This window comes from Lepus europaeus, chromosome 18 (assembly GCF_033115175.1).
Source record: "Lepus europaeus isolate LE1 chromosome 18, mLepTim1.pri, whole genome shotgun sequence".
Lineage (NCBI taxonomy): Eukaryota > Metazoa > Chordata > Mammalia > Lagomorpha > Leporidae > Lepus > Lepus europaeus.
Window position 1 is genome coordinate 60,475,951 of NC_084844.1, and position 27,969 is coordinate 60,503,919.

The following is a 27,969-nucleotide window of genomic DNA, read 5'->3' on the forward strand; positions in this document are numbered from 1 at the left end:
ACGCAGTAGAAGATGAACCGAGGCTTTGGGCGCCTGCACTCGGGTGGGAAACCTGGATGAAGCTCCTCGCTCCTGGCTGCACCTGGCCCAGCCCCTGGCTGTTGGGGCCATTTGGGGAATGAAACAGGTGAACGCTCATTTGTGCTGCTGAGGAAAAAAAAAAGGGGGGGAGCTGTTTGCTCTATCCCGGTAGATTTCCAAAGTTTTTCATGACACTGGTTCCATTAATGGAGTATGCAAAATCCAAGCCCGTACCAAAACGCGTGCTGAGCCCAGTCTGCAGCCGGGCTACATACAGCCCTGGGACTCTCAAGTCACGTGTTTGAGTCCCCCTCCCCCTTGCAACGCCTCGCAGGGAGTCCCACCCTCGGAGGACCCGGCCCCCAGCTCGCCTTCCAATGCAGGAGTTCACCAGCCCTGTAGAGACCCGTGGGCGTCCACAGTGGAGCAGAGGAGCCAGGAATAAATACACTTGGGGGGGGGGGGTCCCTTGGGCTCCCGGCGCTGGGCGGGCTGGGGGCGGGGACTGCGGTGGGGGCAGGTCCTGGGCTCAGCGCTCGGCTCGCCAGCCACACCGCGCCAGGCACATGGAGGCTCCCGTGGAACTCGGGCCCCGAGGCCGGCAGGCCGGCCCTGAGCGCCGCCGCTGGCTGCGCTGCCTGGTGCTGTCGGACTTTGGAGAGGAGCTGCGAGCGCTCCTGGTGCTGGCATGCCCCGCGGTGAGTCAGGTGGCCTCAGGGGGAGGCTGCTCCCGCCTGGGGACCTTGCTGCCGCGTGGGTAGGGGACCGAGGGAGCTGGCCGCTGGCGAGCGGGCCTCAGAGTCGGTGCGGAGAGCCGGGTGTGCGTCCGCGGCAACGAGCGGACCTGCCTGGCGCAGCCGGCACAGCTGGCACGCGCCCCAGGCGCGCGGGGCGCAGCGCCAGGTCGGCGGCTCCCGCCTCCTGTGTTGCAGCCTCTGCGGGGAGCAGGGACGCGCGCGACCCGGGTCCCTCTCTGGGACCAGGTGCAGCCCAGGGAGGGGGCCTTGAAGCGCTCTTGAACTTGGTTTCTTGGAACACTGGCAGCGAAGTCCCGGAGCTCAGCGGTCTAAGAAATGATTTCGAAACGTAGAGCAGGGAGGTGAGAGGTCTGCCTTGGGCTTGGAAATCCAGGGCTACCGAGAGGGTCCTTCCAAAAAGACTTGGAAAGTGGGGTTAAAAACAAATTTACTTCCGTGCAAAAAATTTTTTTTGAAATCTATGCATAAGAGAATTTCAAAAAGTTCATGGAAAATGCTTATTATAAAAAATGCAGGGATTTCAAATTTATTGTGCAAATAATGAACACCTTTTCATTCCATTTTTCCACAAATTATTTGAAGCACCCTGGTATTTCTTTGAAATTTGGAGTCTGCCCTCTGCCCATCCTACCCCACACTGCCCTCTAGACAACAACTGTGTTGCAAAAGAGGTTTTTTGTTTGTTTGTTTTAGATTTATTTTGTTTATTTGAAAGGCAGAGTTACAGAGAGAGAGATCTTCCATCTGTTGGTTCACTCCCCAAATGGCCACATCGGCAGGGGCTGGGCCAGGCCAAAACCAGGAGCCAGAAGCTTCTTCCAGGTCTCCCATGCAGGTGCAGGGGCACAAGCACTTGGGCCATCTTCCACTGCTTTCCCAGGCCATTAGCAGGGAGCTGGATCAGACGTGGAGCATCTGGGACTTGAACAGGTGCCCCATATGGGATGCTGGCACAATGCAGGCCCTAACAAAACAGTTTTTAATGGGGTTCTCTTTGGGGTTGAGCTGCTGTTATCTGCGACATTATTATTATTAGGTTAGGGTCTTTCTGTCTTGTCTCTTCTAAGTAATATGGGTTTTAAAATCCAGAAGAACCACACAAAATCCAATGTCCTCCTGCCAGTGTGGAGGCAGGAGAGCCAGGTCCTCGCACAAGGAACAGCAAGTGTGTGTCTGTTGGCCGTGGGCAGAGGCGAAGGGCTGGGTGAGACCCTTGCAGGGGTGACGCTTTGTGGGAAGTGGTGATCCTCGGGCAAGAGGACGGCCAGGGCCAGAGCCAGGACCTGAAAATCCATCCAGTGCGGAGGAGACTGTGGGGGAGGACCCCACAGCTGGGACCTCAAGACCTGCGCTGGTCCCCTGGGTATGTCACGGGACAGCTGTATGAACTGGAGCTATCACCTAACCTCTTCTAAAGAGTTTCTGAACCTCGTTCATTCAGAGAATGAGGACAGGGATCTCCGCATGGCTCAGGACTCCATCCCAGAGCTGCTGCAGGGGTGGGATGCTCTAATAGAACCCCTCAAACAGCCGGGAGCTTTCCCAGGCCCAGCCCCTCCCAGGAACCTGGTCCTGTGTAGGGGGCCCCTGGGGTCTCCAGGGTCAAACACCAGGGTGATATTGGGGGCAGAGCCTCTCCTTACTTCCTGTGAGTGACACAAGGGGGTCTTCCACACGTTCTTGGAAAATGTCCAACAGGAAAAAAAAATCTATGCGTGGGCTTCAAAACACAAGTAAGCGTATCCTTTTATTCCGTTTTCCACCAACTCTTTGAAAAAAAAAAAAAAACTCCTGGGGAAATATCTGTGCATGTTGTAAATGTATGTTCCCTGTAGAAGGAAATTGAGAATCAAATCCAACAGAGTTTAAACACGGGGGCATCTCGCAATGGAGAGCTAATTTGGGAGTTTCCCTCCCAGTCTCTGTGGACTGCAGACAGAGGGTGCTGGCACCTGTTTAGCCTCTCAGGAATTGTGTGCTCTCTGTTTTGTCCTGGGGGAAGCCCTAGGAAATGGTTCTGGGGGGCACTGAGGGAGTAGTTTGCCGATACCTCGCTCAGGGATTCCATCCATGGCTTCGGCTTGCCAGTACCATCTCCTTGCCTGGTTGCACTGTGAGTCCTGAACAATAATCCTGAAGCCAGATGCTCCGGGGTTATGGGCTGTGATGTAACGGAGGTGGGCTAGCCTGGGTCCAAGCATCTAAGAAGGCACTCAGGAACGCCCCAGGGCTGCAGGGCAGAAAGATCTGGAAGGGCTGGGGATGGGCTGATAGAGAAAATCCCCAGAACTCATCAGGGGGGTGGCTGTGGAACCCCCAACGCTGGATGCCTTCACTCCTGTGCAGGAAGTAAAAAACTGGCCCAGGACAGGGGGTGGAAGAAAGGAGACTTGCAGAGCCCAGAGCCAGGCAGCTGTTGCTGAATTCCTGGGTCCCTGAGGGGTTAGGGTGCAGGTTCTTACGGTCTGAAGCTGAGGCTCAGGGCTGCGTGTTCAGCTCCTGTCCAGGTTCCTGGGTCATCACTGGAGCTCGTGTCCTTCCTTCGACTGGTCAGCGACGCCGTGCTCATCAGAGGATTTTTATTTTTTAAGAGTTATTTATTTATTTGAATGAGTTATGGGCAGGGGGTGGGGGAGAGATCTTCCCATCTGCATGTTCACTCTTCAGATAGCTGCAATGGTCAGGGCTGCACCAGGCCAAAGCCAGGGAAGCCTGGAGCTTCTTCCCAGTCTCCTATGTGAGTGGCAGGGACCCGAGCACTTGGGCCATCTTCCGCTGCCTTTCCCAGGTGCTTTAGCAGGGTGCTGGATCAGAGGTGGAGCAGCCGGGACTTGAACCAGCGCCCCTATGGGATGGCAGCAGCTTTACCTGCTATGCCACAGCGCCGGCTGCATCAGAGAATTTTTATGATGGCAAAATGGGCCTCTGTCAGCCAGAGGGTAGTTATTTTCTGCTGGGGTTGTGGAGTTCCCAGATAAGAAACTCTTCCAGACAAGACTGAACATCCAGATGTTATCTGATGGGGGAAACCTCGTGGCTCCTGTGGTTAGAAACCTGGGGGCTGGTTGCCCCGCCCCCTCAATTCAGTGAGTGAATTTTACTAAGGAAAAGGACACTGAGCTAAAGAGGGGAGGCTCCGAGGCTGGGGTCTGCTGTCGTCCAGGGGCCCTCTCAGCCAAGGCACTGTGGAAGGGCTTGATGACGGAAGAGGCTGGCCGCGCCCGGTTAGAACGCACGGAGGCAAAGCCACAGGTCAGCTGCTTGAACTGTGCCCTGCAGGTGCAGGGAAGTGCTCGAGGTTACTGGGTTACTGATTAGCGACGGGGTCAGACTCTGCTGGACAAGGCTGCTGGGGGCAGGAGCTGATCCCGGCCAGTGACGGGGAGACCCCTAGGGGAAGCCGATTCCTCTGGGAGTCAGGTCCTAGGGTGAATGAGTTTGAGGGGGATTCCGTGACGGCAGCAGCAAGACAGAAGGCACCAGGGAAGGGCCCGGGCTCCTCCCTCTGCCCTCCGCAGCTCCTCCTCCGGCCTGTCCTCACCCAGGTCTTCGGTCATAGCGCCCACGTCTCTCTCAGCAGCATCCACTTGCGCACATTTGTTTTCTCGGCCTCCAGGAGCTCTGGCCCCTCTTCAGCTCAGGCTGCCCAGGGGCTGCACCTTGGAGGCAGCGAAGTCCTCTTCCAACGCACCTCTGAGCTGAGTCACGCCCGCACCCCTGTGCGAGGGGTTGCACTTTGTGCTGCCGTGGGCCTGAAGTGAGCATCTGGGTTGAGAATCAGGAGTCTTGGGGGCTGATGCTTCCTCATGGGGAACAAGAAGGGGGCTTTCCACCTGACCGCTCCGAGGCCCCCTGGTGCTGACCTTCCACTGCTGAGGGTGAACTTCCAGGCATGCACAGAAGGAGGAAGCGAGGCCCTTTCAGACTGAGGCGCCGTACCCAGAGCAGGTGTATGGTGGTGGCCTGCAGGCACTTGGCCCAGGAGAGCACCCCGCCCCGAAGCTGCTAGGTTCCAGGAGTCTCACGACCAGGTTTGTTTGCTGCTGCCTGGCCCAAGAATGAGCAAAGGACCCCGGGGACAGAGGAAGTCGGTGTGGCCACTTCCGCCGTGTGTTTGGTTCTAAGTGAGCCTGTTCTTCAGACAGCCGTCACTGAGCCATTTATGGCAACAAACCTTTGTCCGGATTCCTGTCAGGGCAGCATGCTTCAGGAGGGCATGGCTCCAGGGGGTCCCTTGCATGTTGACTGGGTTGTATAGGGTCAGAGGATGGAGAGGTGGGGAGGAGAAGGGGGGGGGGAGGGGAGAGGGGAGGGGCGTGTTGGAATGCAGACTCCTTGGTCCCATGGGTTTCTACTGATTTGCGTCAGCACACAGGTGACCCTTCTGTAGTGGCCAGAAGTCCACCCAAAGGCTTTGGAACCAGGATGTAAGACGAACTTGCAGGGTGACTGTCCTGGGATGGACGCTCAGGCTGGTCTGGCTCCACCTGGCCCAGCCTGACTTGTGTTAGCTGAGCGCGGGGCCCTTGCTCTAACCCCGGCAAAGCCGCAGCAGCCCGCACGAAGCAGCTGTTTTTGCCAGCACTGAGGTTGAAGGTGCATCTGGGATTGGTGGAGCTCAGCTAGATGTCCTGGCCTTTTGTGTGAGAGGCATTTCACCAGTGCACCCTTGAGCTGGGCGTGCGTCCCAAGAAAATGTCCTGTCCCCTCCCCACCCCACCCAAGTGAAAATGACGTTCAGAAGCGGTACGGTTTGTGATAGCAGAGTCTGGGCGCCTCTCCAAAGGCCTGAGATGGGGGAAGCTGAGTAGAATTTCCCAGAAACCCAGGAAAAACAGCCTGCCTGGGAGACAGGGAGCTGCAGCGTGCAATGTCACTGCTCCTTGGGAAAGGAGAAAACAGATTTTTTTTTAAAGATGTATTTATTTATTTGAAAAGCAGAGCTACAGAGAGGCAGAGGCAGAGATAGAGAGAGAGGTCTTCCATTCAACTGAGCTCCTAGCTCCCAGCTTTGACCCAACCCAGCCCCAGCCCCAGCCGCCTAGCTGGCCACTGGGGGCATTTGGGTTCACTCCCCAATTGGCCGCAACGGCTGGAGCTGCACTGATCCAAAGCCAGGAGCCAGGAGCTTCTTCCAGGTCTCCCACGTGGGTACAGGGGCCCAAGCACTTGGGCCATCTTCCACTGCTTTCCCAGGCCATAGCAGAGAGCTGGATGGGAAGTGGAGCAGCCGGGACTCGAACCGGCATCCATATGGGATGCTGGCACTGCAGGCAGCAGCTTTGCCCGCTACCCCACAGCGCTGGCCCCATAGGACAGATTCTGTGACTGTGGGCTGTGTGATGGGGAAGATTCAAAAGTGGCCCAGGTACATACACACAGAGCATCCTGTGGCCTCCAAAGTCACCATGTCCAGAGCCACCATGGGGCCCCATCGAGTGAAACCATAGGGCGTGCCTACAGGGGAGGTGACAGTGCCTACATCATGGCCCCATCCCCTGGTACTGGGATCCGTGGGTGGGTCCTGGCTTGAGATTCTGCAGAATTGGGTTTTTCATGGCAACTTTTTTTTTTGGAAGTCAAGGAAAGAGAGAAAAAAGAAGACAGAGCCCTCCTGACTCCCCAAATGCCCCCAGTGGCGTGGTGACTCACCATCACCCCCCCCCAGATGTGCACTTGCAGGAAGCTGGGCACAGGAGCCACTCGGGAATGGAACCCGGCCCGGTGTTCCCGGTGTTGGACTCGCTGTCTTAACTGGAAGGCCAAATGCTTCCCGGTTGCACATTTTAGTTGAACTCCTATCTCTGGCGTTTCACTCCGTCTTCCTCATGTGGGCTCGCTATGCAGTATGTTCCGGAACATTCCTTCTGTTCAGCGGCAGCAGGCCCAGCTGGAGGGGAGGTTCACCCTTGGTTTCCATGGCAGTGACAGAGGCCCCTGGGCTTGGTCTGGGAGCTGGTGCCAGGAAGACATGCCTCCTCCCGCAGTGAGGAGCAGGTGTGCCGGCCCATACCAGGAGGCGAACGCTATCTCTATCCGGATCTGGACTCTGGGGCAGGAGAGGGCGGCCATTTGAACTGTCAAGGTTTCAGGGCTTGGTCGGAGCCTCACACGGCAACGTTGGGATGTGCAGTGCCTGCTGGAGGCAGGGGCTAAGAACTCAGTCACTGGGGCCCCAGAGAGAGGGTCTTGTCTGAGCGTTTCAGAGGAGCCGTTCACCCTGGAGGGCTGTGAGGGACAGCACTGTGGCCGGGCCAGCGGTGAGTGTCACCATCCCAGAGCATCAGCTTTTGGAGGGGTCACTGTGAACCAGATGTGGCGCATCCTTAGGCAGCTGTGCTGTCCTAGGGAGTAGGGATTAGATGAACCCAGTCTTTTAAAAGAAAGATTTATGTTTTGGGGCCGGTGCTGTGGTGTCGCAGGTAAAGCCGCCGCCTGCAGTACCGGAATCCCATATGGGCGCCAGTTCGAGTCCTATCTGCTCCACTTCCGATCCAGCTCTCTGCTATGGCCTGGGAAAGCAGAAGACGGCCTAAGTGCTTGGACCCCTGCACCTGCGTGGGAGACCTGGAAGATGCTGCTGGCTTTGGATCAGCCCAGCTCCAGCTGTTATAGCCATTTGGGGAGTGAACCAGCTGATGGAAGACCTCTCTCTCTTTCTATCTCTCTGCCTCTGCCTCTCTGTAACTCTGACTTTTAAATAAACAAACCAATCTTTAAAAAAAAAAAACAGAGAAAGATGTATTTTATTTATGTATATGGCAGAGAAGAGAGAGAGAGAGAATCTTCCATCCACTCGTTGAATTCCCAAATGACCTCAACTGCCAGGTTGAAGCCAGGAGCCAGGAAGTCCTTCCTGGTCTTGCCCGTGGGTGACTAGGACCCATATGCTTGGGTCACCTGCAGCTGCCATCCCAGGCACATTACCAGGAAGCTGGGTCTGAAGCCGAGGAGCCAAGACGCGAACAGGCACTCTGGCAGCGGACCCCAGCATCATATTCTCAGGCTGCAGTTGACAGAGGCGGGGTCACCCCTGGGTCCCTGCTGTCCCGCTGGTAGCTGGGATTGCCCTCACCTCTGTCCCTCTGTCACCCCAGTTCCTGGCGCAGCTGATGGTGTTCCTGATCAGCTTTGTGAGCTCCGTGTTCTGCGGCCACCTGAGCAAGCTGGAGTTGAACGCCGTCACACTGGCGATCGCGGTAGGCGCGGGTCTGTCGTTAGCAGGTGTTACCATTTCTACTCCTCTTGCTGCTGGGACAGTGACCTCCAAACCCGCACACACGCGTTCTCCTCTGCAGCTGAGAGGGTTTCGGGGCTGGAACCTGTTCTGGACACTGGGATGGGGGCTGGGGGGACCTTATTCTGTCTCCCATGTCACCTAATTTGTGGGCCATAGAGCTCTGGCTCTCTTCCCTCTTGGTCCCGTGCCTAGGAGAAGGGATTCATAAAAAGGGGAAAACTTTGGCTTCACTGGGGGCAACCCACTTGGCTGAGCTTGTCTGTCTTCCGCAGAGTCCTGATCCGGAAGTGGAATGTGTAGATCCTAATGTCCAGACCTAAAGTTAACAGGGACCCCCAAGTGCTCATGTCACGGATGTGAACCCCCAAGACTAAAGAGAGCTCATTAACTCTGCCAGGGGTCGGGGATTGGCTCTGCCGGATTGGAAGACCATGTAGCCATCAGCTTGGCCAGTGCGGTGTTGTAGAAGAAAGGATTCCCTTAAAAAAAAAAAAAAAAAAAAAAAAAAGGCTGGCACCACGGCTTACTTGGCTAATCCTCAGCCTGAGGCTCCGGCACACCGGGTTCTAGTCCTGGTTGGGACGCTGGATTCTGTCCCGGTTGCTCCTCTTCCAGTCCAGCTCTCTGCTGTGGCCCGGGAAGGCAGTGGAGGAGGGCCCAAGTGCTTACTGCACCCGCATGGGAGACCAGGAGGAAGCACCTGGCTTCTGGCTTCAGATCAGTGAGATGCGCCGGCCATTGCAGCCATTTGGGGGAGTGAACCAATGGAAGGAAGACCTTTCTCTCTGTCTCTCTCTCTTACTGTCTAACTCTACCTGTCCAAAAAAAAAAAAAAAAAAAAAAAAAAAAAAAAAAAAAAAGAAGAAGAAAGGATTCCCTGGCTGCCTGTCCTCTCCCACCCCACCCTGGGGAGATAGACCCTGACCCGCCTGCCTGGTACCTCCAGGTGCTTGGGTTTGCCACTGTTGAATTGTGCCAGGCTGCTCAGAGGCAGTCGCCAAGCAACCAGCAATGATTTTGGCCTCAGGGGTACCGTGGACAAGCCGGGGCTCAGTTTTCCATTTTTGAGGTCCAGAACTCCTTGAGCTCTGAAGGGTTCTGTGTCCTGCTGTAGGGTTGAAGATGTTGTTAGGTGACGACGCCACGACTGCACCTCACCCCACACACATCCTAGCTCAGTGGCATGGCAGGAGTCAGGGTTTTCCTTTGCAACCCTGGGGCTGCCTGGGAGTTGTGCAGTGCACACCAGGGAGGACTGGACCAGAAAACATCCAAATCCAAGCCCTGAACTTTTTAAAAAATATTTATTTATTACTTGAGAGGCAAAGAGGAGAGAGAGAGAGAGAGAAACAGAGGCAGAGACAGAGAGAAATCTTCCATCTGCTGGTTCACTCCCCAGATGGTAGCAATGGCCAGAGCTGGGCTGATCCAAAGCCAGGAGCCAGGTGCTCCATCCACGTCTCCCACATGGGTACAGAGGCCCAAGGGCTTGAGCCATCTTCAGCTGCTTTCCCAGGTGCATCAGCAGGGCGCTGGACTGGAAGTGGAGCAGCCAGGATTCAAACCGGTGCCCGTATGGGATGCCAGTGCCATAGGCTGCAGCTTTACAGCTGTGCCCCACTGCCAGCCCTGACCAGTTTTTATGAATGTGTATTTCTTACCCATCCTAGTCAAGTTGAAATAGCCCTAGGTTGAGCCACCGTAAGCTGGGGACAAGTTGTGCTTGGAAACTTGGGGACAGATTTCAGCCAGATGTCCTTTGGCCAAGGCGTGGCAAGGGGAGGCCAAGGACTTACCTGAGCTGGTGCTTCTGGGCCAGGCCCAGTTGGGGTTGTGGGTGCAAGGAAGAGGTTCCAGCTGAGGACAGTGTCGGACATCCTGTGTGCCGCTCCCTGGCTCCGGGGGCACTGCCCTGGGCTCCGCAGAGCTGTAGGGGCCCCAAGAGTTGGTGCCGACCTTGGGGAAGGCAGGTGCGCCCGAGGCGCATCAGGCACTGCCTGATTTCTGAGATTTGCAGGTGCTGGGACAGGCCATGCTCAGGTGTGAGGAGAGGCCCCACCTGCCACTGGGCAGGCGCCATGAACAATTGAAAGGGTGGGTGTGGGGAGGGCAGAAAGGCCTCTTGTCTTTGTGACCGTGTCTCGCTTTGAGGCAAGCAGAGAGGGAAACCAGAGTGTTTTCCTTTTTTTTTTTTTTTTTTCATCTTCTGCGCAGCAATCCTTTATGTTTTGGAGAGAAATGTTCTGGTTTCTTTCTCATTTGCTGATGACTTTTTTTTTTTTTTTTTGTGATTCCCTGAAATTCAAAAAGAAAAAGACCTGGTTATAACTTCATTTCTCTTCCCTCTCTTACTGGTGCCCATCTCTTAAGACGGCCCCGCTGGTCTGAGCAGGGGCTCCGGGCTGTTCACAGAGTTGATTTGGTATGGGAGATGGCTGGCAAGAGAGGATTCCGAGGTGAGACAGAGAAATGTTAAGCAAGGTAGCAGGGCTTAATGAGGTCGGGCATCCGTCAGAAGGGATGGGTACCTCTCCAGTGTGATGAGAGAGAGAGAGACAGACAGACAGACAGAAGTCATTCAGAGTGGGGTTTGCAAGGTTACAGAGTTTAATGCAGAGAACACACCTTAAGGGCCAGGTGCACAGCCTGCATTCAGATTGGGGTTCTAAGGGAATGGGGTCCTCGGTCTTCCTGCCATTTCTCCTCCCCACCACCCTATTCTGGAGGAAGGGGCATTGCTGGGTGTGAAGTCGGTGAGATTCCTTGCAAGGTCTTACCGCCTACTGTTATCAGACCGAGTGACTCGGAGCTGGGCAAGAGGAGTCTCCTGGGGTGCTTTCCTTGGGGGCGTGGGTGGAAGGCTAGGACCACCTGTAAAGTTAGCGGGGTACGGACAGGACTTTGTAGTGTAAAGTACTGGGCTGCTTCCAGGCTGAGCGGGAGGGTGCTCTGTCCTTTCTGCAGGGGCTCTGTTTCCCTTAGCCCCTTCTGTGCACATCGGCTAATTTCCATCTTCCTACCTAACAGGTTCAGTTGACTTAACACTAGCAGACTCTGAGCAGCACGGAGAGGGAAGCCACCCTCCTTCCCGCCTCTCACTCCGGGAGGTCTTGTCCTTGGGTGTCTTGCAGGTCATCAACGTCATGGGTGTTTCCGTGGGGTTCGGCCTGTCTTCTGCTTGCGACACCCTCATCTCCCAGGTAAGTGCGAGGGCTCCCACTCTCCCAGAGACGCTCTCGAGTGGCCAGGCAGGAACTCCCCGCTCAGGCGAGCGCTTCCACGCCATGAGCCTTTCTCTGGCTTGTGGCTGGGTTTCCTTCAGCCTTGTGAGCCAGTGTTGATTTGTGTGATCCCCTAACGCCACCCTGACATCAAACAGGTAATATTTTTTAAAAAAGATTTATTTTATTTATTTGAAAGACAGAGTTACGGGGCGGGGGGAGAGGGGCGGGGAGATCTTCCATCCACTGGTTCACTCCCCAAATGGCCGCATCAGCCACAGCTGAGACAATCTGAAGCTAGGAGCCAGGAGCTTCTTCCGGATCTCCCACGTGGGTGCAGGGGTCCAAAGACCTGGGCCATCTTCTACTGCTTTCCCAGGCCATAGCAGAGAGTTGGATCGGAAGTGGAGCAGCTGGGACTCGAACCGGTGCCCATATGGAATGTTGGCGCTGCAGGCGGAGCTTTGACCCACTGTGCCACACAGTGCCGGCCAAACAGGGGATGTTTTGTAAAAGCCCTTCTGTAGGGGCAGGTGTTTGTATGTTGCTTGAGATGCATGTACCCTATGCAGGGGAGCCTGACTTTGAGTCCTGGCGATGGCTCTCGTCTGTAGCTTCCTGCTAATGCACACCTTGGGAGGCAACAGGCAATGTCGCAAGTAGCTGGGTCCCTGCTACTCCTGTGGGAGACACAGACTGTGTTCTGGGCTCTTGGCTTCAGCCTGACCCAGTCCCGGCTGTTGCAGACATTTGGAGAGTTTACCAACCAGTGGATATTTTGGTCCGTCTCCTCTCCCTGTCTCTTTATCATTCCAAAAATAAAAGTCCCTTCTGTGTTTCTTTAAGTTTGGTGTAGTCCTGTGGATCTCAAACTTGAGCTTGTGTCAGAATCACCCACTGGACTTGTAAAGACAAGGTCACTGGGCCCCTCCAGCCCATGCAACAGCCAGCCCTAGCAGGAGAGGGAGGAAGAGTCATCTGACTCGTGGTACAGATGCACTTCCATCCTGAGACACCCACTGTCAGCTGAAGCTGTCGTCACGCACCCGACCTATAAGCACCCTCGCTCAGCCTCCTCTACATGGGCTCAGAACTCCTGCATTAGCTGAGAGCTGCCGGAACTGTCTAACACCAGGCTTGCTTTTGACTAAAGTGTTGAATAGCTCATGTCATTTGTTGAAGACATGGTAGGATGTGAGAACACAAAATGTGGGGCCGGTGCAGTGGCGTAGCTGGTAAAGCCACCACCTACAGTGCTGGCATCCCATATGGGTGCCAGTTCAAGTCCTGGCTGCTCCACCTATGATCCAGCTCTCTACTATGGCCTGGGAAATCAGTAGAAGATGGCCCAAGTCTTTGGGCCCCTGCACCCGCGTGGGAGACCCGGAAGAAGCTCCTGGCTCCTGGCTTCAGATCGGCCATGGTGGCCATTTGTGGACTGAACCAGCAGATGGAAGACCTCTCTAATTCTCTCTCTCTCTGCCTCTGCCTCTCTGTCATTCTGCCTTTCAAATAAAATAAATAAACCTTAAAAAAAAAAAAAAAGGAACACAAGGCCAGCGCCGTGGCTCAACAGGCTAATCCTCCGCCTTGCGGCACCGGCACACGGGGTTCTAGTCCCAGTCGGGGTGCCGGATTCTGTCTCAGTTGCCCCTCTTCCAGTCCAGCTCTCTGCTATGGCCCGGGAAGGCAGTGGAGGATGGCCCAAGTCCTTGGGCCCTGCACCCCATGGGAGACCAGGAGAAGCACCTGGCTCCTGCCATTGGCCTAGTGCGGTACGCTGGCCTCAGCGTGCTGGCCGCGGCGGTCATTGGAGGGTGAACCAATGGCAAAGGAAGACCTTTCTCTCTGTCTCTCTCTCTCACTGTCCACTCTGCCTGTCAAAAAACAAAAAAACAAAAGGAACACAAAATGCCAGGGAAGATGGCACCACCAGCGCCAGCCTGGGTAACCCCCAAATTCCACTTTCCAAGCGTGGAGCCTACACACTGCTTATTGCTGTCTTTCTTTGTTTCCCCGCCGTGAAGCGGTGTGGCGGGACCATTAGAATTTGAGGGTGGTGCTTGTTGATCGATCCCAAGCTACTGCCGAGATGTTGCTGATGGCACAGCGGGATGAGACGGGCAGAGTCCGGCTTTTGTAAGGCAGTGAGAGCCGGCTCCAGCACGCCATGTCCTACCCTGCTTTAGGAAGGCCAGAGTGTGTCCCACAAGTGTCAGGTTGTACAACTCTGATTGCCCATTGGCATCACATGGGGAGTTATTTATTTATGAATTCGAGAGGCAGGGACAGGGTGGGGGTGGGGAGAGAGAGCGATGACTCCTGATTCCCAAACCGCTCCTATGGGGCTGGGCAGGGGCCAAAGCCAGGAGGTGGGCACTGAGCCTAGGTTTCCCACACGTGTGGCAGGAGCCCAACCCCTGCCATCGCCGCTGCCTCCTGGTGTGTGCATGGGCAGGAAGCTGCAGCCAGGGAGCAGAGCCGGGCTCTGACGTGGGCTGTGGGCATCTCCACTGCTAGGCTTGGCACCCACTCTCACAAGGGAGTGTCTAGAAATTCCTATCTCGTTGTCCTCCTAGATCAGTTGAATTCAGGATGTCTCTACCAGGCCTTTTACCTTCGTTTGAAGAACATGTTTGTTTATTTTCACCTACTTGAAAGGCAGAGTGACAGAGAGAGAGAGAGAGAGAGAGAAAGAGAGAGAGAGATCTTCCATCCACTGGTTCACTCCCCAGTTGGCCGCAATGGCCAGAGCTGCACCGATCCAAAGCCAGGAGCCAGGAGCTTCTTCCGGGTCTCCCACTGGAGTGCAGGGGCCCAAGGACTTGGGCCATCTTCTACTGCTTTCCCAGGTCACAGCAGAGAGCTGGATGGGAAGTGGAGCAGCCGGGACCTGAACCGGTGCCCATATGGGATGGCTTAACCCGCTACACCGCAGCGCCAGCCCCGCCTCATGCTTCTTGATGAGGCATGCTTGAAAGCTTTTTTGGGGGAGGGGCGTGGTTTCTGCACTAACGGGTGTGCCCGGCTGTGTGCACCCCAGACCTACGGGAGCCGGAACCTGAAGCACGTGGGCGTCATCCTGCAGCGCGGCACGCTCATCCTGCTGCTCTGCTGCCTGCCCTGCTGGGCGCTCTTCCTCAACACCCAGCACATCCTGCTGCTCTTCAGACAGGACCCGGCCGTGTCCAGGTAGCGCAGGCCAGGCTGGGCCGCGGCATGGCAGGGGGCAGTGCGCAAGCATGCATCCCGGCCGGGGACGACAGGCCACGCCTCCAGATGGGTCAAGATTTCCTGGGGCCTGAGATCTAGACACACACCACCCCCCCCTTTCTGGGTAAAGGCTTTTTGGGAGGATCAGTCCTTGGCCCTGTGTGCAGACATGTTTCTGCTCATCACATCTGGTGGCGGGAGAGGACACAAGGATTGGCTGTGCGACGTGGAAGCACTCTACCACGGGAGTTATCTGGCCTTCGTGCTGGGGCCGAAGAGCCATGTCCTGAGCCCACAGGTTTGGCGGGACCAAGAGAGGCCATCTTGGTTATAAGAACACAGACGCTCACATACGCTCCAACAGCTTGCCTAGAGTAGAGAGGGCGGTCTGGGTGACTTGGTCCTGCCTGTCTTCCACTGAGATGGGGACAGCTCCGACGCTCGTTTCCTCTTTCCTAACAACAGGCTCACGCAGACCTACGTCACGATCTTCATTCCAGCCCTGCCTGTGAGTGTCCAACGGTCTGGAGTTTGGGGGCTGCTGGTGGGAGGCGGCTGTGGAGCTTACAGCCCACGCGACTCTCCTAGGTGCTGTTGGCTTCGTCAGGGAAGTGTGAATCGAATTATGCCCATCCGAGTGTGGATCTAACTATGCCCGAGGGGTGTAGGCATTGGTCTCTAAGGAAATACCAGGTTAGGGGGACCCTTTCAGGAGACTGCTGTCTTGGAGCTCCAGGGCGGTGGATTTAAAAGACCGATGGTAGGGTGACGGGCAGCACTTTTTTGTTTTGTTTGCTGAGCGTGATCACCTAGAACGTGTGTGTTAATATTTGATGCAGTATCGCACAGTGAACAGACAGTCCGTGGGAGAGCATAGCTGAATGTGTCCGTCCGCTGGGACTGCCGGGACCTGGCACCACAGACTGGTGGCCTCAACCACAGAGATTTCTTTTCCCACAGTTCCAGGTCCTGGAGGTTCAAGGTCAAGGAGCCAGGAGGTTTGGTTTCTCCTGGGATCTCTCCTGCTGCCTCCTCACAGGGCCGTCCCAATGGCTTGGGTTAGGGCCCTATCCTATCACCCTCACCCTCTCTCTTTTTTTAAGGTTTTATTTACTTATTTGAGAGGCAGAGTTATAGAGAGAGAGGTTTATCATCTTCTGATTCGCTCCCCAAATGGTCTCAATGGCTGGAGCTGAGCCGATCCAAAGCCAGGAGCCAGGAGCTTCTTCAGGTCTCCCGTGTGGGTGCAGGGGCCCACGTACTTGGGCCATCTTCTACTGCTTTCCCAGGCTGTAGCAGAGAGCTGGATCAGAAAAGGAGCAGCCAGGACACAAACTGGTGCCCATATGGGATGATGGCACCACAGGTGGAGGCTTTACCCACTACGCCACAGTGCTAGCCCCTGTCACCCTCTTTTTAATTGAATCCCCTCTTCAAAGACCTCCGATGCAGCCACATTGCAGACTTAGGGCTTCTGTGTGAATTTAGGGGACACAGTCAGCCCCATGATCCTGGCTGTAAGCCGCCCTGTGTTCTTTAGTTTATCCCGGAAGCTTTCACGTGTGCTGTGCTCTCCTCACTCCCCTACACAGAGGATGGCCTGGCCCACGGGGAGTGACCTCTGAGAGGTGACCCCTGTCCCCTGTCCCTCTCTCGGCACCTAGGAAACTGCACCTCCTTTCGCCAGGCGAGGGGTTGAATGGATCACGTTTGTTCATAAACCACAAGGACCCTGACCCCCGGCCCGGCACACAGAGCCCTCCTTGGCTCCGCTGGGAATGGCCGGGCAGCCCAGGCTCCCGGCTCCCTGCTCTGTGGCCGAGCTGCACTGCTGAGCGATCAAACAAGCATCTCTCTTGTTCTCTTGTAGGCGACCTTTCTTTACACCTTACAGGTGAAATATCTGCTCAACCAGGTAATGCCGACTGTCTTTTTCCTCTGAGCGCTTTGGGGATGGGGAGGTCAGGGTGGAGGCATCGCTCCTCCTGGGAACCACTGAGAGACATTGGTGGGTATTGGGTCCCCAGGCTATTGATGTACAGAAGTTTGTTAAGAAAGGAACACATTATTTTTGGTTCTGGAAAGCTCTTATCTAATTCCTACCTGGAAATATTGTCATTGGCAGTGTTAGGATCAGACCTGGCTCTGTTTTTTTTTTTTTTTTTTTGCTTGAAAGGCAGCATTACCGAGAGAGGGAGAGAGAGAGACAGACAGACAGAGAGAGAGAGAGAGAGAGACAGAGAGAGAGAGAAAGAGAGAGAGAAATCTTCCGTTCAATGGTTCATTCCCTAAATGGCTGCAAAGGCTGGGACTGGGCCAGGCTGAATTTAGGAGGCTGGAACTCCAAAGTGGGCCATCCTCTACTGCTTTCCCAGGCACACTAGCAGGGAGCTGGACTGGAAGTAAACCAGACAGGACTCCAACTGGCACTCCTATGGGATGCCTGCAATGCAGATGGAGGCGTAACTCGCTATGCCGCAACACCAGCCCCTGACTGCTTTCTAACCCAGCTCCCTAGGTTGAAGGGTGCAGCTGCCTGCTCCCCAGAGATTGTGAAGGGTGCGAGCCCCCCCATCTGGCTCCCAGGAGCCAGCCTCTCCGCTGTGTTCAGACTGAACCCCCTCTTCTCCAGTGGGGATGTGAACCCTCCAATTGCAGGGGTACCTAAGAAGGGCTGGGTCAGGTGACCTCAGATGGAGCAGCCCTGGGAGGGAGGGAGGTCAGCACATGGGGGGACCCTCATGTGGACGCAGGTCCTGTTCCCTTGGAACCCGTGCAGCTGAGATGGAGGTAGTGGGCAGAGACGGAGATCTCAGAGCCCAGACGTTCTGCGCCTGGGTCAGAAGTCCGGGCTGCCCTTTCGTGTGCTAAAATGATTTCAGCCCTAGAGAGGGAGGTGGGATGTTTTCCATTTCCTGATAGGCTTTCAAACAGCAGAGTTGCTCAGAGCCTGGGTTGGAGAACAAAATTGCTCAGCGGGTCAGAAAGCAGCAGTGGGGGCAGGCATTTCGCCTGGAGGGTGACACCAGCGAGCCGCGGGGCTCAGTGCCCAGCGATTCCATCTTTGTACCAACCTGGACCCTGGGAGGCAGGGGTGGTGATGGCGCACGTGCTCGGGTCCTTGCTACCCCTGCGGGAGACCTGGGTTGAATTCCCGCCTTCCGCCTGGCCCCGTCCCTGCATTGTGGGCATTTGGGGAGTCACCAGGGAAAAGGAGCTCTGTCTGTCTGTCTGTCTCTTTCCAATACGAAACTAAAATTTAAATAGAAAAGAAAGCAATAAGCATTCACAGAAGGTGGTGCAGGGAGTCTTTAGGACCGTGGGGAGAGACAGTGTCTCCTCTGACTTTTTCACCTGTTGGATGGCAGGCCTTGTCCCCTCTCCCATTTTTCCTGCTTTAATTTTATGTTTGTGTCCTAAGTCTATCTGTCTTTCTTTCTGATTTATTATTTGTTTGAAAGGCAGAGCAACAGAGGGAGACACACAGAGAGAAAGAGATCATTGATCCAGATTCTGGTTCATGGCACACAGTGGCCACGACAGCCAAGGCCGGGCTAGGCTGAAGCCAAGAGCCAGGAGCTCCAGGGTTCCCAGTACACAGCCTGCCTTCTGGTTGCTTCTCCATGCAGTAGCAGAGGCTGGATCAGGAGCAGAGCAGCTGGGACCCAAACAGGTGCTCTAAGAGGGGGTGTTGGTGTTGCAAGCGATGGCTTAACCTGCTGTGCCCCATCGCTGTTCCTGGGCCGTGAACCTTTTTTTTTTTTTTTAAACATTTGTTTATATTTGAAAGGCAGAGTTACAGAGAGGTAGAATCAGAGAGAGAGAGAGAGAGAGAGATAGAGAGAGAGAAGGGTCTTCCATCCGCTGGTTCACTCCCCAAATGGCTCCAACGGCCGGAGCTGTGCTGATCTGAAGCCAAGAGCCAGGAGCTTCTTCCAGGTCTCCCACGTGGGTGCAGGGGCCCAAGCACCTGGGCCATCTTCTACTGCCATCCCAGGCCATAGCAGAGAGCTGGATCGGAATTGGAGCAGCCAGGACTCGAACCGGTGCCCATATGGGATGCCGGCACTGCAGGTGGTAGCTTCACCTGCCATTATGCCACAGCGTCGGCCCCGCTGCTAATTTTAACCTGAGACACCAACCAGACTGGCTGTTTCTCCCACCCTTTGTGCTTGGGGGTCAGAGACGGTAGGTCCTTTCCACACCCCGCAGAGAAACACCAGTTTCACAGGCTCTTCTTAGGTCCCTCTCTGAGTTTCAGTCTTGGTGGATAGAACATTCTACTTCCACTTCTTGTCTGATGTCACAAACGGTGTGTTTAATCTTTGAACCCCTGCCAATGTTTGTCGTCTCTGAGATGACCCATTTCTCTCTCTCTCTCTTTAAAAGATTTATTTTATGTATTGGAAAGGAAGAGCTAGAGAGAGAGAGAGGGAGGGAGATACAGAGAGAGATATCTTCCACCTGCTGGTTCACTCCTCAAATGGCCACAATGGCTGGGGCTGGGCCAGGCTGAAACCAGGATCCAGGAGCCAGGAGCTTCATCCAGGTCTCCCACATGGATGCAGGGATCTGAGGACTTGGACCATCTTCTGCCGCTTTCCCAGGAGCATGAGCAGGGAGTTGGATCGGAAGTGGAGCAGCCAGGATTTGAACTGGTGCTCGTATGGGATGCTGGTGTTGCAGGCGGCTGCTTAACCAGTTCCACCATGCATTGGCCCCTGATGATGATCTGTTTCTCACTTTCTGCCCCTGTGTCTTCTCACTTCCTGCCCATGCCTCTCTGTGCCCCAGACTCTGCACATCATGCTTCAAAGAGAGAAGCAAGAGGAGGGGAAGGGAAAGAAATTGGGGGGAGCGGTAGTGACGGACCCCCCAGCTGAGCCTGCCTGTTCTGCCCGTGTGTGTGTGTGTGTGTGTATAAGGTGGAAAGGCCATGCCTCCCTATGGATCTCAGGTGTGGCTTGCACTGTCTCCTTGCTCCAGGGCATCGTACTGCCCCAGGTCGTCACTGGAGTTGCAGCCAACCTTGTCAATGCACTCGCCAACTACCTGTTTGTGTATCAGCTGCATCTCGGGGTGATGTGAGTCTGCCCTGCTCTTGGGGCACACAGAGGGGGACCCCTTATGTGTGGCTTTTCCCCAGATGGGTGGGGGGCGGGGAGATGAGTGGGCCCTTTAGCTTGCCCCAGCCCTGGAGATGCTGTGAGGGATGCAGGGGAATGCGGCTCTGGGAAGACTTCAGGGCTGGATGGAGACGGCGTGGCCAGGGAGGGCCGGAGCCCAGGTCCCTCCCCTCACAGAGGACCTTCCTCCCAGGGGTTCTGCGCTGGCCAACACAGTAGCCCAGTTCACCCTGGCCCTCCTCCTCTTTCTCTACATCCTCAGGAGCAAGGTGTATCAGGCCACGTGGGGAGGTAAAGATGCCTTCTGTCTTCCAGCGTGCACATGAGTTTGGTCTCCGCTGGGGTTCCAGCCCGGTGGCTCATCTTTGTCCCCTCTGCAGGGTGGTCCCTGGAGTGCCTGCAGGACTGGGCCTCCTTCTTCCGTCTGGCCATCCCCAGCATGCTCATGCTGTGCATGGAGTGGTGGGCTTACGAGATCGGCAGCTTCCTGAGCGGTCCGTGTGAGGACAGAGGACGACCACGGGGGTGGGAGGAACCTTGGGGCCCTGCCCCAGCTCAGGGCGTCAGCTCACTCTCTCTCTCTGTCTTCACCAGGTATCTTGGGCATGGTGGAGCTGGGGGCCCAGTCTGTCACTTACGAGCTGGCCGTCATCGTCTACATGGTAAGTGTCCGAGAGTTTCTGGTGAGATGCTAGACATTTTTATGAAAGCCTTCCATGGAGAGAGTTTCTGGTGAGATGCTAGACATCTTTATGAAAGCCCTCCATGGATGGGCACAGGTGTTTGTTGCTTTAGGTAACAATGCTCCATCCTGGAGTCCAGGAGGGTCCTGTTGGGAGGTTGGTTCTTCCACGTGAGCTGAAGGGGATGTCAGCAGAAACTCCAGATGGTCTGCTCATGCTGTGAATCCCAACACCGTTTCCATCTGAAACCTTTTCATTGTATTTCCACATGGCTAAGACTCTCACAATTGTCACAACGCAAATGCCTTGAGAGACGCGTGGGGTCTCCGTTGCAGCCAGTTGGACCACCTGGGAGGATGACACAACTTGATCTTTTGAGTGCGACCAGAGATTGACCGCTGAGGTGTGAGACGCCAGCCTGCCTCTCTGCTCCACGCTCTCACTCTGCGGTTTCCTGTTCCTTTTAGATCCCTATGGGCTTAAGTGTGGCTGTCAACGTCCGGGTAGGAAACGCGCTGGGTGCTGGAAACATTGAGCAAGCAAAGAAGTCGTCCGCGGTTGCGCTGCTGGTCACAGGTGCTGAGTTAGACCCATCTGTGGGACAGATGCCTGCATGGGCAGCCCAGGTGCCCCCTTCCTGTGGGGCTCCCTGTTCCCAGTGCTGTTTTTTTTCCCTACCCTTTTACCTCCAGAGCTGGTTGCTGTTGTCTTCTGTGTCGTGCTGTTGAGCTGCAAGGACCTTGTGGGGTACATTTTCACTAGCGACCGGTGAGTGCTGGGACTTTCTTGATGTGTGAAACCTGTGACAAAGACATGATTAAGTTGGATTGATGCGATCACGGGGTAGGGGTTCCCTGGGATTGTTGCTTGGGGGAGGGGTATCTAAGTTGTTTTGCAAGATCAGAAATCTCACCAATTATATGTGGGAACTGACTTAGGATCTAAAATGCCAATTGGAGGGGGCTTGGTGACATTATGCTTCTGGTGGTTGGAATCCTCATGTATTTTCAAGAAACTCCTTTCTGGTACCATCTATTACCTTTTCAGCTAATTCTTTTCTTCCTAATGGCAACCATCAGCTTGGTATCTCAGCATCTGCCACACTGCCTGCTTTGTAGTTGCTGTGTGATATGTTTGTCAGACCACATTGAGTTAAAAATCTCACCAATGAGCTTTTTCAATTGTCACATTATAGATGTGAACATCCCTAATGGGAAAATCTAAAATCCCAGATTCTCTGAGGTCCAAAACTTTTGCATTTGAAGATTTACTTATTTTATTTTTTATTTGAGAGAGAGAGAGAGAGAGAGAGAGAGAGGAGAGATCTTCCATCCACTGGTTCAGTCCCCAAATGCCTACAGCAGCCAGGGCTGGGCCAGGCTGAAGCCAGGAGTCAAGAACTAGGAACTCCATTTGGGTCTCCGACCTGGATGGCAGGGACCAAGTACTTGGGGCATCATTCAATTCCTCTCAGGTGCATTAGCAGGGAGCTGGATAAAAAGCAGAGCAGCCAGACACCAACCAATTGATATGGGATACAGGCATTATAATCTACAGCCTAACCTGCTACAATGCAACACTTGTTCCATCCAAAACTTTTTGAGCACAAATATGGCATACGAAAAGTTTCAGATTTTGGATTTTTCAGATTAGAGACATTCACCTTGTAAAGTCTACGAAAATATTCCAAAACTCGAAAAAGCTCCAAATCTGAAAGCATTTCTGGTCTCACACATTTTTTTTTAAAGATTTATTTATTTGAAAGTCAGAGTTACACAGAGAGAGAAGGAGAGGCAGAGAGAGAGGTCTTCCATCCGATGGATCACTCCCTAATTGGCTGCAATGACCACAGCTGCGCCGAACCGAAGCCAGGAGCCAGGAGCTTCTTCCAGGTCTCCCATGTGGGTACAGGGGCCCAAGGACTTGGGCCATTTTCCACTGCTTTCCCAGGCCACAGCAGAGATCTGGATCGGAAGTGGAGCAACCAGGGCTTGAACCGGCGCCCTTATGGGATGCTGCACTGCAGGTGGTGGCTTTACCCGCTATGCCACGGTGCCGGCCCTGGCCTCAGACATTTTGGCGAAGGGACACTGGCCCTGTATCAGGTTGATCACTGAGGGATTCCTGTTGAGCTCCTCTGGGTTCTGTGGCCTCTTCCCCGTGCTTCTTCAAAGAGAAAGCTGGTATTCTGTGACTCCAGAAACAATGTGAGGATACTTCTTAGTGGAGACACTTTTATCAGCAAGTCCAAAATGCATATTGACTGCCTTTGTGGGTCCCAAAAGCCAGCAGCGCAGATGGAACGAGCTTCGACAGTTTATTCTTCACGTATGTGTCTTCAGATCTTGGAGAGTGGGTGGTGATCGTCCAGCCTCAGCCGTGCTGTGGTGGGGAAGTGAGACGCCCTCACTGCAGCACGAGCGGGGAGAGCAGCCACACAGCGTTCTCCGTCTCCTCACAGGGGGCGGAGCTGACTGCATGTGATGCAGGAGAGCCCGGGGCGAGCTGGAGTCCACATCTGTCTACTTCTCCCAACCAAACAGGGCGGGAGAAAGCATGAAGGGGCCGGCGCTGTGGCGTAGCGGGTAAGGCTGCCGTCTGCTGTGCCGGCATCGCATATGGACGCCAGTTTGTGTCCCGGCTGCTCCACTTCCCATCCAGCTCTCTGCTGTGGCCTGGGAAAGCAGTAGAAGATGGCCCAAGCCTTTGGGCCCCTGCACCCGTGTTGGAGACCTGGAAGAAGCTCCTGGCTCCTGTCTTCAGATTGGCCCAGCTCTGGCCATTGCGGCCATTTGGGGAGTGAACTAGTGGATGGAAGACATCTCTCTCTCTCTCTCTCTCTCTCTCTCTCTCTCTCTCTCTTTCTCTCTGTTTGCCTCTGCCTCTCTGTAACTCTGCCTTTCAAATAAAATACATAAATATTAAAAAAGTATGAAACGAGGGACCCGCAGTCTTTATCTCTGATGTGATTAGGAGCCATGGGAAACCCGAAAACCAAATTATTCCTTGACCTAATCCCACCGGGGGAGGGAGAGGCACCTGTTTCCCAGGAGAGCAGTGGGCAGGGGCAGGAGTTTGGCCTGGTGGTTAGGACACTTACGTGCTGCATTGGTTGCCTGGCTTTAGTACCTGGCTCTGACCTCTTGCTTTGCTTCCTGCCAATGCAGACCCCAGGAGGCAGAGGTGACGGCTCAAGTAACTGGGTTCTCCCACCGCCATGGGAGAGGCTCTGGTTGAGTTCCGGGTTCTCAGCTTCAGTGCTGGTCTAGCCCTGGCCCATTGTGGGCATTTGGGTGGTGAACCAGTGGATGAAAGCTTTCTCTGCCTCTTGAGTGAGTGAGTAAGTAAGTAAATAAACAAATAAATAAAACCTTTAGGAGAAGGGTGGTGATGTCATTGAAACTTTATTTCGGGGGTGGGCAGAGGCACCAGGTTATTTGATTCATCTATGTGAGCAAATGGACTCATTTCTTTTTCTTTTCAAAGATTTGCTTATTTATTTGAAAGTCAGAGTTACACAGAGAGAGGAGAGGTGGAGAGAGAGAGAGAGAGAGAGAGAGAGAGAGAGGTCTTCCATCTGCTGGTTCACTCCCCAAATGGCCAAAATAGCTGGAGCTGCGCTGATGCAAAACCAGGAGCTTCTTCTGGGTCTCCCACATGGATGCAGGGGCCCAAGGACTTGGACCATCTTCTACTGCCTTCCCAGGCCATAGCAGAGAGCTGGGTTGAAGTAGAGCAGCCGGGACACAAACTGGCGTCCATATGGGATGCCAGCACTGCAGGCGGTGGCTTTACCTACTACACCACAGTGCCAGCCCCTCACTTCTCTTCAAAAAGCTGTGTGATTTGACACACAGTTATCTTCTCTGTGTCCAGCCAGCAGGACTGTCCCGCACTGGCTATTGGCTGGAATGTGTGTACCGGGAAGGATGGACCTTGCAGGGCCGGGACAGATGCCAGGTCCCAGCCCCTGGGGGCGGCCGAGTTCCCCTTCTTCCACACCTCGGTCCCCTACTAATCACCATGTTCTTTGCCTTCCTGACAGTGACATCATCGCCCTGGTGGCCCAGGTGACCCCCATTTACGCCGTTTCCCATCTCTTTGAAAGTCTTGCTGTAGGTATTGTGCAGTATTGCCTTGAGCGCGCTCATGAGCTATGAGGATACTTCTGGAAGGCCCTGGAAAATGAAAGTGAAAACGATTCTTTGGGTGTGAAACATTTCGCAGTACCTACAAGGAGTCTTCAGAAAGTTCAAGGAAAATGAGTATCAGGAGAAAACTATGCATGGGTTTCAAAAACTCTGTGCCCAGAATAAATTAATCTTTTATTACCTATTTATTTTCATTTTATTTGAGAGAGAGAGAGAGAGAGAGAGAGAGAGAGAGAGAGAATTTCCCTTTTTCCCTTTTGCTGGCTGACTTGGCAAATGCCAGCCTACGAGGGCTGGCCAGGCTGAAGCCAGGAGCTCCAAATTCAATCTCCTCTCTCACATGGATGACTGAGATCCAAGTACTTGAGCCATCATCTCCTGCCTTCTGGGATGTGCATTAGCAGGGAGCTGGATTGGAAGCAGAGTATCTAGGACTCACACCAGGCACTCTGATATGAGATATGGGTGCCCCAAACACAGAGTTAACTACTGTGCCACAGGCCCACCCCTAAATTTATCTTCCAATTTGATTTTCTGCGAACTTTTTGAAGTACCCTCCTATGTATTTCTTCTGTGGTGACAATTTCAACAGAAAAGAAGGTCTAGGGTCGGTAGTAAAATTGAATATTGTTATACCATCCCATTCGCTTTAGAGGAAGACTGTCCCATGGGCGTGGACTGCCAAGTCAGGGTTCCACGGAGGGATTGGCTGGGCCCTGGGGATGGGGTGGGGCATCTTTGGAGCAGCACGGTGTTCACACTGATGGGTGATGTCGTCTGCCTACAGGGAACGAGCAGCGGCATTTTGAGGGGAAGTGGCAATCAGAAGTTTGGAGCCATTGTCAATGCCATTGGGTATTACGTGGTTGGTCTCCCCATTGGCATTGCTCTCATGTTTGCAGCCAAGCTTGGAGTGATCGGTAAGCTTTAACCGTGGGCAGGCAGAGCTTGGGTACCATGGCCTGGAAAATGACCACTGGGACACTCAGAGATCTGACTGGAATTCTGAAACTTTCCTACATCCACTCTGTGCCTTGTGGCACAGAGCAAGAAGGGGACAGGTGGGGAGCTCAGCTCGGCCGGGGCCCAAGGCTCCGCGGTGACGTATCTCTGCTGGTGCAGGTGATCTTGCACCAGCCACACCTGTGCCCAGGATGCCTTTTTCAACTTAGCCCCTGAGCTGAGCTGCCTAGTTCCCTCTTCTTCAAAGGGGGGGACAATGAGGACCATCGGAAGAAGCGTTCGGGATCGTGCCTCTTGCTGACCTCGTCCTGTTCTTTTAGAGACAGCCCTTGGATGGTGAGACCCTGTGAGTGAGTCGGCAGGGCTGAGGCTGTGGCACCCTGGCCATCCTGGAGGGTTTGGAGTGAGGCTGGGGAAACCTGGGCTGGTGGCCTAGTCAACCCCAGCACAGCGCCCCCTTGTGTTCACCCGGACGGCATGCAGCACTCATAGAGGGCAAGGCATGGCCCTTCTCTGCTTGTCACCATCTCCTTCCTGGTGTCTCGCGTGGGTGTGATGAGTGTGGGTGGCACAGAGGGAGAGAGTGCTCTCTGGCCTTGCTGCGTTTGTAGGGAAGAATTTAATCCACAGGCTCTGAAGTTGGCAGAGGTCATCTTTTTGAGAGGAGGGAAATGCATGACTTGATTTCTAAAATAACAGCTGGGAATCCGTTGGCAGTTAACAAGTGATTGTGTTAGAACCTGAGTGTTATCTCTGGGATGAAGCAGGGACTTACTCCAGCCTGGCTTATTTGATCTGTCAAGCACTTGGCGGGTTCAGAAGGGCGTGGAGTCATCCGAAACCTGCAGAGAACTTCCAGTCCGTGGGTTCCTGACGTTGCGAATTTCTCTGAAGTTCGATAATATTTTAATTGAAAATACAAGAGATGTTCCAGAAATGGAATTCCCAGAGTTCACTGGGCTTGCATCAGGGTTCAGAAAAATTATTTAGCTGAGTTTTTGGCATGCTTCTTCTTTTGGGTTTGCCAATGGTGTAGCCAATGGAAATATTAGTGCGATCGACTTTATTTTTATTTTTTGATTAATGTATTTTATTTAATAGGGTATATCCAAAGTATTACATTACAACATGCAATCAATATAAAATATTAAGAACATACTTTATATTTTCTTTTAAAATTTTATCTTTTATGAGGGGTCCTTCAAAAAGTTCATGGAAAATGGAATTGAAAGATAAGTTTGTTTTGGTGCAAAAAGTGCATATTTTGTTTATAATAGGCAATTTCCATGACCATTTTGAAGACCTCTTATTAATATTAATATGATTTTAATTGTGAAATCTTAATTGTGTACATTTTAACATACATGTGCACAGATGATTAGATCCAGGTAATTACCATAGCTATCACTTTGCTTTGTTATTGTTTTGATGGTGCGACATTTGAAATTTATTTTAGGCATTGTGGCACAGGAATTTAAACTGCCTCTTGCAAAGTCAACATCCCATATGGGTGCTGATTCAAGCCTGGCTGCTCCACTTCCAACCCAGCTCCCTGTTAATGTGTCTGGGAAGGCAGCAGATGATGTCCCAAGTGCTTGGGCCCTGCCCTCCACCTGAGAAACCTGGGTGGAGTTCTAGGCTCCTGGCTTCAGCCTGGCCCAACCCCAGTTGCTGTGGCCATTTGGAGAGTGAACCAGGTGGATGGAAAATCTCCTTCTCTCAGTCTCTCTGCCTTCTCTCTCCATAACTCTGCCTTTCAAATAAGTAATCTTTCAGAAAGAGAAATCTATCTTGGTTAATTTGAAACATACAATACCTTGTTATGACTGTAGTCACCCTGTTTTGCAATACTTTTCCAAACTTACTCCTTCTGTCTATCTGAAACCTTGTACTCTCAATCAACAGCTCCTAATACCTCCCTTCCCAACCTCTTGGGCCACCCATGCCTCTGGTAACCATCATTCTACTTTTTTTTTTTTGACAGGCAGAGTGGACAGTGAGAGAGAGAGACAGAGAGAAAGGTCTTCCTTTTGCCGTTGGTTCACCCTCCAATGGCCGCCGCGGTAGCGCGCTGCAGCCAGCGCACCGCGCTGTTCCGATGGCAGGAGCCAGGTGCTTCTCCTGGTCTCCCATGGGGTGCAGAGCCCAAGCACTTGGGCCATCCTCCACTGCACTCCCTGGCCACAGCAGAGAGCTGGCCTGGAAGAGGGGCAACCGGGACAGGATCGGTGCCCCGACCGGGACTAGAACCCGGTGTGCCGGCGCCGCAAGGCGGAGGATTAGCCTGTTGAGCCACGGCGCCGGCCCCATCATTCTACTTTTTATTTCTGCAAGTTCACATTTTTTAGAAGAGGAATCAATTTTAAAATGTAGATCCTTCTCTATCTGAGGGGCCCATGGATTCATTGAACAAAAGTACACCCACTGCATGCAAAGTTGAGAGAATCAAGAACCGGGCAATGTTGGGGACCCTGGGGAGGCGCCTCCACTCACCTTGTGGAAAAAGCACAGTAGAAATTGATTTTGAATGTTGCGTCCCTGCCGGTTGGGTATGCACAGTGCTCTGACTCACGGGGCCCAGAGCACTGCTGGA

General features: G+C 53.9%; 1 protein-coding gene across 4 annotated transcripts in view; it reads left to right on the forward strand.

Annotated features, from left to right (window-relative positions):
- The first annotated feature begins 584 nt into the window (after positions 1-584).
- LOC133776909 (multidrug and toxin extrusion protein 1) overlaps positions 585-27,969 on the forward strand; it is a 37,759-nt gene continuing 10,374 nt past the window's right edge. For 2 of the 4 annotated variants that reach the window (XM_062216209.1, XM_062216212.1), the window contains exons 1-14: positions 585-719; positions 7,877-7,978; positions 11,151-11,219; positions 14,284-14,432; positions 14,919-14,961; positions 16,324-16,368; positions 19,440-19,537; positions 19,773-19,870; positions 19,960-20,079; positions 20,174-20,241; positions 20,730-20,838; positions 20,955-21,030; positions 24,308-24,377; positions 25,201-25,333. In XM_062216209.1, the coding sequence (XP_062072193.1) occupies positions 588-719; positions 7,877-7,978; positions 11,151-11,219; positions 14,284-14,432; positions 14,919-14,961; positions 16,324-16,368; positions 19,440-19,537; positions 19,773-19,870; positions 19,960-20,079; positions 20,174-20,241; positions 20,730-20,838; positions 20,955-21,030; positions 24,308-24,377; positions 25,201-25,333 (1,312 nt within the window). In that variant the 5' untranslated portion in view covers positions 585-587. Of the gene's footprint in view, positions 720-7,876; positions 7,979-11,150; positions 11,220-14,283; positions 14,433-14,918; positions 14,962-16,323; positions 16,369-19,439; positions 19,538-19,772; positions 19,871-19,959; positions 20,080-20,173; positions 20,242-20,729; positions 20,839-20,954; positions 21,031-24,307; positions 24,382-25,200; positions 25,334-27,969 lie in introns of all 4 variants that reach the window. The other 2 variants (XM_062216210.1, XM_062216211.1) reach the window with 2 other exon arrangements.